Source organism: Athene noctua, chromosome 5, assembly GCF_965140245.1.
Source record: "Athene noctua chromosome 5, bAthNoc1.hap1.1, whole genome shotgun sequence".
Taxonomy (NCBI): domain Eukaryota; kingdom Metazoa; phylum Chordata; class Aves; order Strigiformes; family Strigidae; genus Athene; species Athene noctua.
The window spans coordinates 20,611,569-20,624,114 of NC_134041.1; the positions used below are offsets into that span (position 1 = coordinate 20,611,569).

At 34.9% G+C, this 12,546-nt stretch overlaps 1 protein-coding gene across 10 annotated transcripts in view; it reads left to right on the plus strand.

The window, feature by feature from the left end:
- The window catches only part of PTBP2 (polypyrimidine tract binding protein 2), a 52,960-nt gene extending 45,075 nt beyond the window's left edge, over window positions 1-7,885 (plus strand). For 4 of the 10 annotated variants that reach the window (XM_074906625.1, XM_074906622.1, XM_074906624.1 and 1 more), the window contains 6 exons: window positions 3,203-3,357; window positions 4,813-4,846; window positions 5,267-5,359; window positions 5,742-5,958; window positions 6,061-6,138; window positions 6,287-7,885. In XM_074906625.1, coding sequence (XP_074762726.1) covers window positions 3,203-3,357; window positions 4,813-4,846; window positions 5,267-5,359; window positions 5,742-5,958; window positions 6,061-6,138; window positions 6,287-6,419 — 710 coding nt within the window. In that variant the 3' untranslated portion in view covers window positions 6,420-7,885. The remainder of the gene's footprint in view (window positions 1-3,202; window positions 3,358-4,812; window positions 4,847-5,266; window positions 5,360-5,741; window positions 5,959-6,060; window positions 6,139-6,286) is intronic. The other 6 variants (XM_074906626.1, XM_074906621.1, XM_074906619.1 and 3 more) reach the window with 3 other exon arrangements.
- The last annotated feature ends 4,661 nt before the right edge of the window (window positions 7,886-12,546 follow it).

Sequence of the window (12,546 nt, forward strand, 5' to 3'; positions counted from 1 at the left end):
CTTCAAATGAATTATCAGAGACAGATGATTTTTTTTTTTTTTTTTTTTTTTTTTTTTTACACCTCCTCCCTCCCCACCCCAAAAAAGTTACAGGACATCTTACAGGAAAAAAACCTTTGCATAAACAGCAGCTGTATTATACTGAACCACAACAAACAAAAGGTTTTAATAAGAAGTACTTAGTTGCAAATACTAATATGTAACAATACTTGTAACTCCAGTTCAAATATTTTAAAATGTTATCACTAATTAATATTTAATCAGTAATCATTTATTATATTAAAATATTAATATTAAACATTAATGTGTTTAATATTACAGCTGGAAATATGTTGTTGTGGTTAGGGCTCCCACAGCTCTAGCCCTTGCTGTCATCACTGGCTGTCTTTATTAGTCCTTTCCACTAATGCCCCTTCTTAAGATTCTTGTTAAATTAATCTATTTCAAAGGATAGCAATTGAAAATATTTTTGTATGAATGGTGTTGAATTAATCTTTGTTTTTAACTTCTTCAGTGATGCCAAAGAATGTCCTGTAGAGTCTCATGCTATGAAGAATTTTGCCTTTTAAAGTATGAATTACTCAGCTATACTCTGACAAACTATGGGAAGAGGCATAAAAACTACACTAGTCATCTAGATTCCTTTATTCCTAAAAATGCTGGACTGACTTAAAGCTTCTAAGGTTAGGGAGAGGTGCCTAGACATGCTAGAAGATTTGAAATGCTTGAGTGTCTTAGCATTTTCTAATACCTAAATAGAAAAAGTTGTTACTGGTGGACATCTGTCACACCTTACTGTCATTCTTCACATTTCTGTCTGTGTGACCTCTACAGTAGCTAAGTGTAAATAAACATGGTATTCAGCATATGCAGTTCAAAGCACTCAAAAGTATGTTTCTAAAATGATTTTTTGGAATAGAACTGGATTTTTTTAAAGTTGTTTGAGGAGTTCCCTGTATATTACAGTCTGATTTTGGGAATAAACTATTTCTTTCACAGGGTTACTTTCTTTAACTACATCCCTATTAATTGTTTTTTCTTGAAAGTAAATCTATTTCTTCAGCTTTAACCCAAGAGCAAAATATGCATCATATTTGTTAGATTTTTGCCTTGCTATTAATATATCTAAATATGTAGTATTACACTTTCACACACAGTGGATTTCGAGAAACAAAGTTGCCATGCTTGGACTAGCAGGGGTCCATCTAATTTCATGTCCCTTCTCTGACAGCTAGTGTTACTTCTGCGTTCTCTGATGGAAGACCAGGCACAGCCCTCATAATGGGTGATCAGACAGTAGTGTAGCTGGGGAGAGTGCTTTCCTAACCCCCACCTAGCTAGTGCCTGTCTTACGTGATGAAGCATATTACATGTCATTATATTGCCTATCTAATGTAACTGGCAGCTGTTTCCATACATACCATCTAATACAGTCTCAAATCTGTTAGACGAGGTAGGGTTTTTCCTTCTATTTATGTATTACAGTCAGTCCCACAAATACCACATATAATGCAATAAAAGATCATATTTGTTGCCTTTTGATTCAAGTAGATTTTTCTTTTATCTTGTGGCATGAGAGATGACTAGAATTGTCATTACTCAGAACTTTCTGTTCCTCTGGTTTGACCTCTGACTACTAACATTTTTAATCTTTTCAATTTTATTGGAAAGCATTCCGTATCTTTAATTTCCTTTCTTAGAACACTTACTGGTTGTTTTTTTTTTCTGCATGTGCTTTGACAGGAAATGACCAGAAAATATTTTTCAATGCTTGATCAGTAATACTGTTAAGCACTTTCACAAAGCAGTGATGAATGTCCTGTTCCCTTGGAGGGGTCATTTGTCCAGCCCAAAAAATCTATCTCTTTCTTATCTCTTTCTCTTTTTTTTTTTAATTACTTGTTTGTCACAAATTTGTGTAACAAAACATAAGTAAAGACTTAGAATGAAGATAGAAATATTTTCTAGGAATTTAAAAAAAAAAAAAAAATTTGTAACCTTGCTTACTTCCCCCTTCTGTCCCCCTGTGTGTTCACTTTTGATACTAAACCTGGGATTAATCTTTTTTTTAAAAAATGGTTTAATATATTTACTGTTATCTGCTTGGTATTTGGGCATTGACTGAAACTGAAGAATTTATTTTCTCTTATGACTTTTTTTAAAGTAAAACTTTATGTGGGAGGGAAAGTAGTCTTGGATACGTAGTGTAAACATTATATGTAGACTGTCTACCTTGCAAACTGGAAGATTAGTTGTGTTGTGCTAGCTTAGCTGCTAGTTCATATAAACATTCGAAATTTTGCCAAAATACTGAAATCTTAGAACCCAATTGCAGTAGAAGAAAATAAAATACTGAAGTGACGTTTCTTTATTGTTTTTTACACATTTTGATACATTAGTGTCCTTTTACTGAACTCTGTAAAATGTGCAAATAAAATTTTGATCAAGTATGATAAAGATGTTCCTGTATAAACTATGTATAGTACATATGTATCACAGGAACTTCCCACAGATTCTGGGAGTAGCACACTCACCTAGTAACCCAGTGACTTGACCAGGCCAAACAATCAGGTGTCTACATGATATGAGTTTCCTTGGAAAAGAAAAAATAAACATACAGGTGAAGGTTTAGCTAATGGTAACATACATCTTCAGGAAACTGGATTACAAAAGTCTCAGAGTATAATCAGTGGTGCTACTTTGAATCTTGCATTTAGAAGGTTGCCTCCTCACGTCATTTAAGCTAAGGCTCTGAGAGATATGTAGGCCTTTTCACATGACCAACTCCAGTGTTGCATATTTAGTCTGAAGCATCAAGTTGAAGTAAGGAATGCCTCTCAAAGGGTGATGCGAAATAAGGATGTAATGATGCAGAGAGCACAATTAGTGTTTATTCTTACTGATTTGATCAACATCTACTTCAGACCATTTTGATAAAACTAGACTATGCAGGACTGTTTATTTGAAAAAAATGAACTTTTTACATCTCATCAGTTCTTTGAAGACTTGATCTAAATAAAAACAAAACAAAGCACACTTCCTTGTATTAATTTAACAACCCGTTTCATAACCCTTTGGACGACTTGAACAGTGGAATGGTCTGCTTTGTAGAGTGTTATATGCAACACCTGTACTGATGTAGGTACTTTATTATTAAACGACTTGTGTGTGTTTCGTAAAATATGCTTTATTTTAAAATTAGGGCTTCCTGTTGCAGCTGTTCCAGGAGCTCTGAGTCCTTTGGCTATTCCAAATGCTGCTGCTGCAGCTGCTGCTGCTGCTGCTGGCCGTGTGGGAATGCCTGGAGTTTCAGCTGGTGGCAATACAGTCCTCCTGGTTAGCAATTTAAACGAAGAGGTCAGTAAAACGATTTTACTTCTTTTTATTCCCTCTTTAGTCATACTTCATTTGTCAGTATTTTATAATTTCTTTGCATTTGGCCTCTTACGTTTGTTTTTTAAGCTCAAAGTATTTTTGCTGTTCTTTTTAATAATACCCCAAAGTTAATTTTAAAGCCATTATTGTTGAATACTTTTGTTTTCCCAGGTAGCTAACAACTTAAAATGCCCTTTGATAGTTGGCTACCTAATTTTTCTAAGAAAAATGTGGTAACTACTGCATGTTTGACATTTGAATTGAAAGCTTTATTTTTACAAAATAGCAACTATGCTTTCTTTTGCAATTATAATCACGTAAACTAGAATTCCTGTTTTATTTTTTCTAATTGTTTGCTATTTCATTTCATGCTCGTATCTCACATTTTAAGGTCTTAATTTATGTGAACTACTCTAACACCTTTTTCTTTGAAGGTTCTCCCAAAGATCTTGACGAGGCAGTCTTCCAGTCTCTCTTAGTAATTTTTTTCTTTGCAGTTATTCATTTGTCTTTAAAAAATAATAATAAAGAAATGGTGGCAAAGCATTTTCACCTTAACTGTATCTTTCTTGCTAACTCTGAAATCTAAAGGGGTTTATTTAGTTTTGCATTTTTACTGTCCTTTACATTTATTTTGATGGCTGTGAAAGCTGGTATGAAATGTGGGAAGTTTGTATCAGTCTAGCTGTTCCATTTTTAACTGGCCTCTGTCACTGTAAATCATTAAGCTTTTTTTATCATCTGGTACTATTTCGTCATCCACAGTCTTGCATGTTAAAATGTTTTATATCAGAGTGCCATTTTGAAAGATTTTTTGCCTGCATTTCATAACCAGCCATGCTTACGCAGTTAAAGTTCAAAGTTTTAAATTTCTATTGCATGCTTTTTTTAATTTATTTCCATGTTGAGATGAAATGCTGTAGTTTACTCTTGATATGAATGTACTTTACCCATATTTGTCTTGGGTGACTACATTTTACTCAGTTTTTCTTGTACAGTACATAAACCAACCATTTTCTGACCAAATTCCTGCATTTCCTATGTACTGACCTATATTTTATTTTTTTTTTGTTCCCCACTTCCTTATTTTTTTTCTTCTGCATTGCTGTATTCCCTTCCCCATTTCATCCTTTTCCCTTTGTGTTCAACTTCCCTTTCCTTGTCTTTACCCAAATTCCCATGCCCTTCCCTGTCTTGCCCTTCTCCTCGTCTTTGTCTGTGTTCCCTGTCTTCATTCCCTATGTTCATGCTTCTGTGCTTGAACAAAATGTTCCTCGGACCAACTTGCCCCAATTAACCGCCTTGAAACCATGATCCATGACCACCTCACCATTCTGCGGGAACCACCCTTCGTTATGGATGATCTGTTCATCTCCGCTCTTCCTCGACTCTTCTCTCTTCTTGTCTTACGCTGCTTGCTCTTCTCTCCTTCTAAAGATGGTTACGCCCCAAAGTCTGTTTACCCTCTTCGGTATGTTATTGTTAGCACTATACTTTTATTATTGATTTGATTTTGTTTTGGTTTTTTGTTTCACCTTAATTCTTATTTGTAGCTAGCACTTTGGCTTAAAGTTGAATAGTAAATCTTTTGCTATTTTTCTTTTGCTGTTTAAAACTCTCCATAGACACAGATTTTCTTTTAATGCATGCTAATATATTTTGCATGATCTTTAATTTAATATCATTCACATAGCTTTGAGGGTTTATCAGAAATTATTCTTTTCAAAATTCACTATTCAAAATCTTTTATCTCCTTTATTCATTTGTGAGAGTGGTGAAATTGAATGAGTGGTCTTGTTGATGTCTGAATGTTCCATTGATATGTCATATTACTTAGGTGACTGGCTTTAAAATGAACTTTTTCTTTTGGGTTACTTTTGACTTTGAAAAGGTGTTTATGGTGATGTGCAGCGTGTGAAGATTTTATACAATAAGAAAGACAGTGCTCTTATACAGATGGCTGATGGGAACCAGTCACAGCTGGGTAAGATTAGTTTTCTGTTTATATTCCCATTAGTGTAGTACTTGAAGTTATGCTGTGTAAAATCAGGTGAACTAAGCATGCTTACATTTGTCATTTTATCTTGTATTCTGGTTACCCACAAGATCCAAAATCTTATTTGCATGCACTTGTATTCCAGAAGGTCTGCACAATATCCTAAATGAATGCAACAGCTGAATTGCATGTGATGGTCTTTATACAAAATTAAATACTGATGCAGATTCTGCAGACCTAGTTCTTGATTCTAGTCTTCAGCACATTGACCCTTCGATTTGCTTGAGTATTTTTCTTGTTTGCTTGTGTGATGTACCACAAGCTGTTGAAAAGCAACACCAAATTGGGTAAACTTCTTTGTATTTTTCAGCCATGAGCCATCTTAATGGACAAAAAATGTATGGAAAGATTATTCGGGTTACCCTTTCTAAACATCAGACAGTACAACTACCTCGAGAGGGACTTGATGACCAAGGGCTGACTAAAGATTTTGGTAATTCACCTCTGCATCGCTTCAAGAAACCTGGTTCAAAAAACTTTCAAAATATATTCCCTCCTTCTGCAACACTTCATCTATCCAATATTCCGTAAGTGTTGGTTGTCAGTAAGCCAGTAGTATTAATATGGATCACAACACACTGAATTGACTAATAATTTCTTGCTTATGCTTATTTTCTTCCTGTGTGTAGACCATCAGTAGCAGAAGAGGATCTACGCACATTGTTTGCTAACACTGGAGGCACTGTGAAAGCATTTAAGTTTTTCCAGTAAGTAACTTTCCTGTGCATAGCTCTAACAAAAGACTTCCTAAGTATGTTTTTGCAACATGTCTTAAGGGAAAGTGCATAGAGGATGGCGAACGTTAGGAACAACCCCTGCAGTGTTCAGGTTCCTAATGCCATTATTTTGTTTCAGAAGAGATCACAAGATGGCACTTCTTCAGATGTCAACAGTAGAAGAAGCTATTCAGGCTTTGATTGATCTTCACAATTACAATCTGGGAGAAAATCAACATCTGAGAGTTTCTTTCTCTAAGTCAACTATTTAAAAAGGCAGATTGAAAATGAGGGTGAATTGCATTGTTTGGTGTTGTCACCTATTGACTGTTCAGGAAAGTGGGGACCAGAGTTTGTCTTCTGTTGTGTTTTGTTTTTTTTTTTTAATTTTTTTTCATGCTGTTATCATTCCTTGGTTGTTTTAAAAAATAATAATAAAAAAAAGGCAGTGATACTAACTGCTATTGGTCAACTGATGTTTAGACAAACCATCATTTTGTTTAAAAGATTTCAAGTTAATACCACAGTTTTTCAGCTTAGTTGACGTACGTGCCTTAAAAAGGAAAACTAGTACTGCTAGAATTGCATAACTAGTAAAAAGCAAATTTGGTTGTCTGGGGCACATTGTTACATGATAATTTAAATATGTTTAGGCAGGGGTGTGTAAAAAGGTTAAGCTTTTCTTTCTCCTGCTTGATAGATTTCTTTATCTGCTGGCTTGTCACTTACTTTTCTTTTCAATTGGATAAGATGCATCACGCTGAAAGAGTAAAATTACATTATTTGATTTCTGCTACTTTTTGCTTTGTGCTTTTTTTTAAAAAAGGCCTTTTGTATTTCATGGTTCTGGTCTAGATTCAGTTATGAATGTAGGCATTAGTTAAAATTAACAAGGTACAGAATATTAATTTCATAAAGGACAAAAAGTGACTTCTGTGACTTTGAGCCCTACGTGAAAAGCATTGTGGAATCTTAACCTTTTTGTACACACTCTTGTGGGATGTATCATATAAATGTCGGCACTAAGTAATGTCTTGTTTGTGGCTGAATATTTTTTGTAGATGTTTTTGAAGTTGACATGACTTATGTGCATTTCAATATATATTGCCATCTTTAGTTTGTAATTAAGATATGGAATATGGTCGTGGATTTCTGAGCATGTACAGACTGGTCAAGCTAGTTCAGAAAATGGTGCATGTATTTTTCAATGATGAAGGAAGTTTGCTGCAAATGCTTGCAGGAAATTTTGTGGCAGTTTTCTAAAACTGACAACCAGGTGGGACCAAAGTTTATGTGCCTTTAGTCTTAATTTACCTTGCATTGTAATATTCAGTTTTAATAAATCTCTTCAAAATATTTTGTATTTAGAAACTGATCTGACTTTACTATAAACATGGCTCAGAATCTACAGATCCAGTTGATTTGAAAGCAGTTCTCTGTCAGTCTGAACTGTTAACCTTGATTCTGTTTAAATGACCAATACTTTTTGAAGTTGATGTACTTAGTTTCAAGATTCATAGATTCTGTTATCTATGTAGAAAAAAAATGGTCATGTATATTTTCTATTAGTTGAGTTTTTACATCCTTAGAATTGTAAAATTCAGTATAGTTTGAAAGTGGCACAATTAAAAGTTAATTTTCTAACAAAGTTGGGAGGTTTGATGGTTGTTTAATTTCATTTTGTGTGTACTCTGCTTACCTCTGTAGCATGCTCAATAAACACTTCTGTAGCTCTGTATTCACCTTTTCTGTCTTTCTCTGCTGCTTTCTCTCTCTCCTCTTCTTTGTTTTTCACTTCTACTGTGCTTCTGAATTCATGTTTATTCTCTGCCAGGGTGGGAAAAGCATAATATTAAAAAATACAGTTTATGGCTTTTTACCATAAATTGATGCTTTGAAAAATACCAGCTCTTTTCAGAAAGATAGTGACCCCTTTGCAGGCATGTGTGCATATTAAACATTTCCCACCCTGTTATAACTTACTGCTTTAAAGACATAACTTTTATTGTAGTTCGTTAGCTCTCTCTTTCTATCTTTTTAGTTTTTAAGCGGATTTATGCACTAATAGATCTTTCAGGTTTGCCATGCTCTCTTGCTGCAGTTTCATCTTTCATTTTTTTTTGTGTCTGCTAAAGATTTTTCTACTAATCATACAGTATACTTATGGGTTAAAGTAACAAAGTTTTTAACATTAGATTAGTGGACAATACATATTCCAGACTAGGGTATTTCACCTTTTTAGAGGTAGGGGTTCAAATGAATGTAAAACCAGTTTGGGCACTTTAATAGTGTTTCTTCATACTGCTTTGAACTGATTGTTGTGGGGTTTTTCCCCTCTATTAGAAATAGGATTAAAACTTTTACCTAGTCCCTTTTAAGTGTATCTGTATGATCATGAAGCATTACATTGGTAGAATCTGTCAGTGTTCAATTTGAAGCATTTTTCTGTCACTTCTTCAATACAACTACTGTAGATGTATTGATGTCAGATTACTTTGTGACCTGATGTCTGTTCTTTGGGTTGGCTTTCAAATCAATAAATAGCTATCAGCTTTTTAAAGGTCGTGGTATAACATAGGGGGTTTGCATTAGTCTTCACTACATTAAAAAAAATGCATTAGGTTCTTACCTGTTTTATCTTAAGTTATACTCCAGGTAGCACAGTGATCACCCAGTCTGAAACGCTAGTAGGCTCAGATTCATCCATACGTGAAATTTGTGAATCAGCATCTTTTTACAACTCGGGCATCCAAATGCATTGATATGATCATCTTATTATTTTATCTGTATCATTAACTTGAACAATGCTTAAAGGTCTGACTGAGCTGATCTTTTAAATTTTTCATCTGTATAGTATGACATCCTATATTTTTAAAAGTAGACATGTCAGATTTCTTTTTCCCTATCAGAATGTGCTTGCATGTTTCAAATAGAAATGTGAATTTAAATTTACAATTCCATGGGTTCAGCTTGTGCCGAACTCTTTCCACTCTAAAACATCTGTATCAGATAGCATACAGTGATTGCTATATGTATAATTTTGAAATAACTTTAAACATCTGCAGTGCTTGAGTGTTGACAAATACAGGGTTTTTGTAAAACTGTAACTTAACTCATCTCTTGCCAGGCTTATTTCCTTAAAAAGAAGTTTATATAATTCTTTTCTCATTTTGAAAAGTTCTGTGGCAAAAACCTCAAGGGAAAGAATATATATTGAATTTGATTTGTTATAAATTCAGTATATTCATTATATTCAGTAACTTTTATTATGAGGTTATGTTTGTATCGGCCAAAAGTAAAAGTAATGATAGTCATAATTATTCTGGAAACTTTTTTTAATTAACTGAGTGAAATCACTGTTCAGTTATTGATACTTAGTCTTTAAAGTGGTATCGCTTCAGAAAATACAGGTTTGATGTCCTATCTGCTAGAACTTTCAAAAACTTGTTTTTCTTGAGATGGTACTGCATTTTGTATAGTAATTTGTACATTTTTGTTGTTATAAAATGTAAATAAGTTTTTGTTGTATTTTTAGCTTTTTAAATGTGAAAATGCAAAGCATCGTTTTTATTAAAATTTTACTAAAAAGAAGGTTTATGAATAACTTCTTACACTCTATGGAATGTGAGTTTTCAGGTTATGTTAGTAGAACTGTACCATGGGCATGCTAACCATGACCAAACTCAATTTCAGATTTTAAAAAATAATTCTAGTATTTTGACAGAAGGTGGTTGCTGAATTATTTTTTTTTGTCTTTGTGAATTGTTAGATTTTTCTCTAATGGAGCAATGAAATTGGTTGGAGAAGTCTAAAAATGATTCTTTGATCAGGTAATGTCCACTGGCAAATACAATATGTAAATGAAGCAAAACAAAACCTGATAGCATTCTGACTAAATTTTGTGGCAAAACTTCAAAGTTTAAGTGAAAGCACTTGGAAATATTTCTGCGTATTGTGATTTAATGTTATTAAAAGGCACCTTTCCCCTGCAGGAATAACAGTTCGTATGACTACTTGTAGACTGCTGTTTTTCATGGTTTACATTACTTTTCAGTTTTATAAGCCATTTTACAAAAAATCCCTTTGATTCATTGTAGGTTATGTTTATAATGGTATTTTACAGCACGAGAGCCCAGTCAGATGATTATCTGCAGCATTTAAGATACTGCAGTTTCATACCCTAATTTACTCCAGATAATTTGTCTAATTCTCTGCTTAGATAGTAAGTAGTTGTTGAAACACTAGAATAAAGGTTACAATGTCTTTCTCTGCAAACAGGTATATAAATCCACTAGTCCATCTCAAGAAATGGTTTTCCCAGTATTAAATGTTTTACAGTGAGCAAGGCTTCTTAAAAATGTTTGTGTTAGGTAGAGATGAGGCTGAAGTCTGTATCTGTTAGATCTTACTTCATTCCAGAGACTAAGACAACCTAAATTTCAGTTTTGCTGAAGTGAACAATACATTTTTTAAAAAATAATTTGGCAAAATGTCCCATCTGTAATACTGGTCTGTGTAAAAAGGGCTGTGTAAGTTGTGAATGTGGTCAAGATTGTATTTGAAGATAGGTTTTTCCCAGGTCTTGGTCGTGCAACATCTGCAATATTTCTTACCTTCCTGGTCTCTTGGGGAGCAGCTTCAGCCTGCTAGTGTGGTTCTCATCCACAAAGAGGATAAGGAGAAAGACTGATTTTGCAGAAACAGTGGGATTTGGCCTACTACTTTCTACTTAATGGGCCTTGGTAAAGGTAATCAGTGGACTGCAGTAATCTAACTGTAGAAAATGATAATCTATTATAAATTATTCTGTTAGTCCACATTTAGCTTGCTAGAACCAGTAACTAGCTTCCTGCCTTGCTGAGGAATTACATGCCACGTTAATGAGCTTTAGAGAATTTAAGTTATTTTTTTTATTTTAATGGAAGAATTTATTTAGAATTACCTAATCTGAGTCTCTTGAGCTTTGAAATCTCTACGATGCATCTACACGCACACACGTGCATTTGATCTCTCCGGGATGGTTAACAAAAGGAGATTGGTGAGTTCTTGCTTCACCTTAAAAAATGTTATTTTTACTGCATGACATACCTTTGCTGTCATTTTCTGAGCTTACTGAACTTTCCCCTGATGAACAAATTGAATTTGGAAGAGGATTATACTGCTTTTTTTTTTCCCCACTTCAAAGTTTACCACATGTAATGTTTAAAATCTGTATTCTTTCTTGATTAATTCTGCACGCAGGCAGCAAAGGAAAAGCAAAGAACTTTCCTTCGTCAGGAAAATGTGAATTAAATGCGGATTGGCTTAAATGTCTCAAAAAAACCCCCCTCAAAATAGCATTCCTATTATTGAAGAGTTCTGCATGTTTTATGAGTTTTAGCTGTTTCATAAGGAAATGAGACATGCATAATTGCAGTGTCTCCATGTGAATGTCCTGTTCCCTAGATATCCCCTGTCTCCTTCCTGTCACTCCTGCACCCTTTGGCTGGTTTCCCGTCAGACAGAGGGGGTGGAGGTCTCCTACTAAGGTGTTACTGTTTCTGTGTCATGATTAGTGGGCTTCCTAGGTCAAAGTCCTTACTTTCACTGCTATGGGAAAGGGAAGGGAAAAATCTCTTGTTTGGCAGGAAGTATTGAATGGGCATGCATGTAGTTCTCTAACACAGGTGGCAGCTTATGAGGTAGCAAATGTGAGTGAAGGGGCCTGGGGCTTATGGGTTGGACAGTGTCATTGGAAATTGGAGGGAAGAGATGTTTTGCAGCAGGAGCAGTGTTGGACAGAGGAGCATTGAGGGAGTTTCATGCATAAATAGCCCTTAGAAAATTGTTAGTAAAGAGAGAGTTGCTGGTTGGATTATTTTGAGGGTTTATTTTACAAACAAGTCTGGTCAAAATCAGTACAGCTTGTGAGGTAAATGTGATATTTTCACTTCTGCTCAAGAGTTACGGAGATGTCAGAACTTAGCAATTGCATGCAGACTGCTGTGGAAGCTGGTTTTCCCAGGATGAGTACTGATCGTCCCTGGAAGCCAGGGAGGCTGAAAGCCTGAAGCCTCTAGCCCTAGGATAGGCTACATGTCAGGGTAGTTTAGGATGATTGACACTGATGGCTTGCCAAAGAGCTAGATAAAGCGAGCTAGTGGGATCTAGTAAGAGATTTGTTAGAGGTGTCATCAGAAGTGACACATGTTGGAACTGGTGGTTTTTGATGAAAAAAATGCCTACTGTAAAATTTCTGACCATCTGTATTCCATGGAACGGTGCTTCAGTATTGTCTGAGCTGACCCTATCCCCTTTAGTTCCTTAATGCCCTGGGCTTACCACTTGCAGCATCAGCATCCTTTGAAGATTTCAATTGTGTGGCCAAAATCATGCTGGACTAGTCTGCTCCTTTCTGAA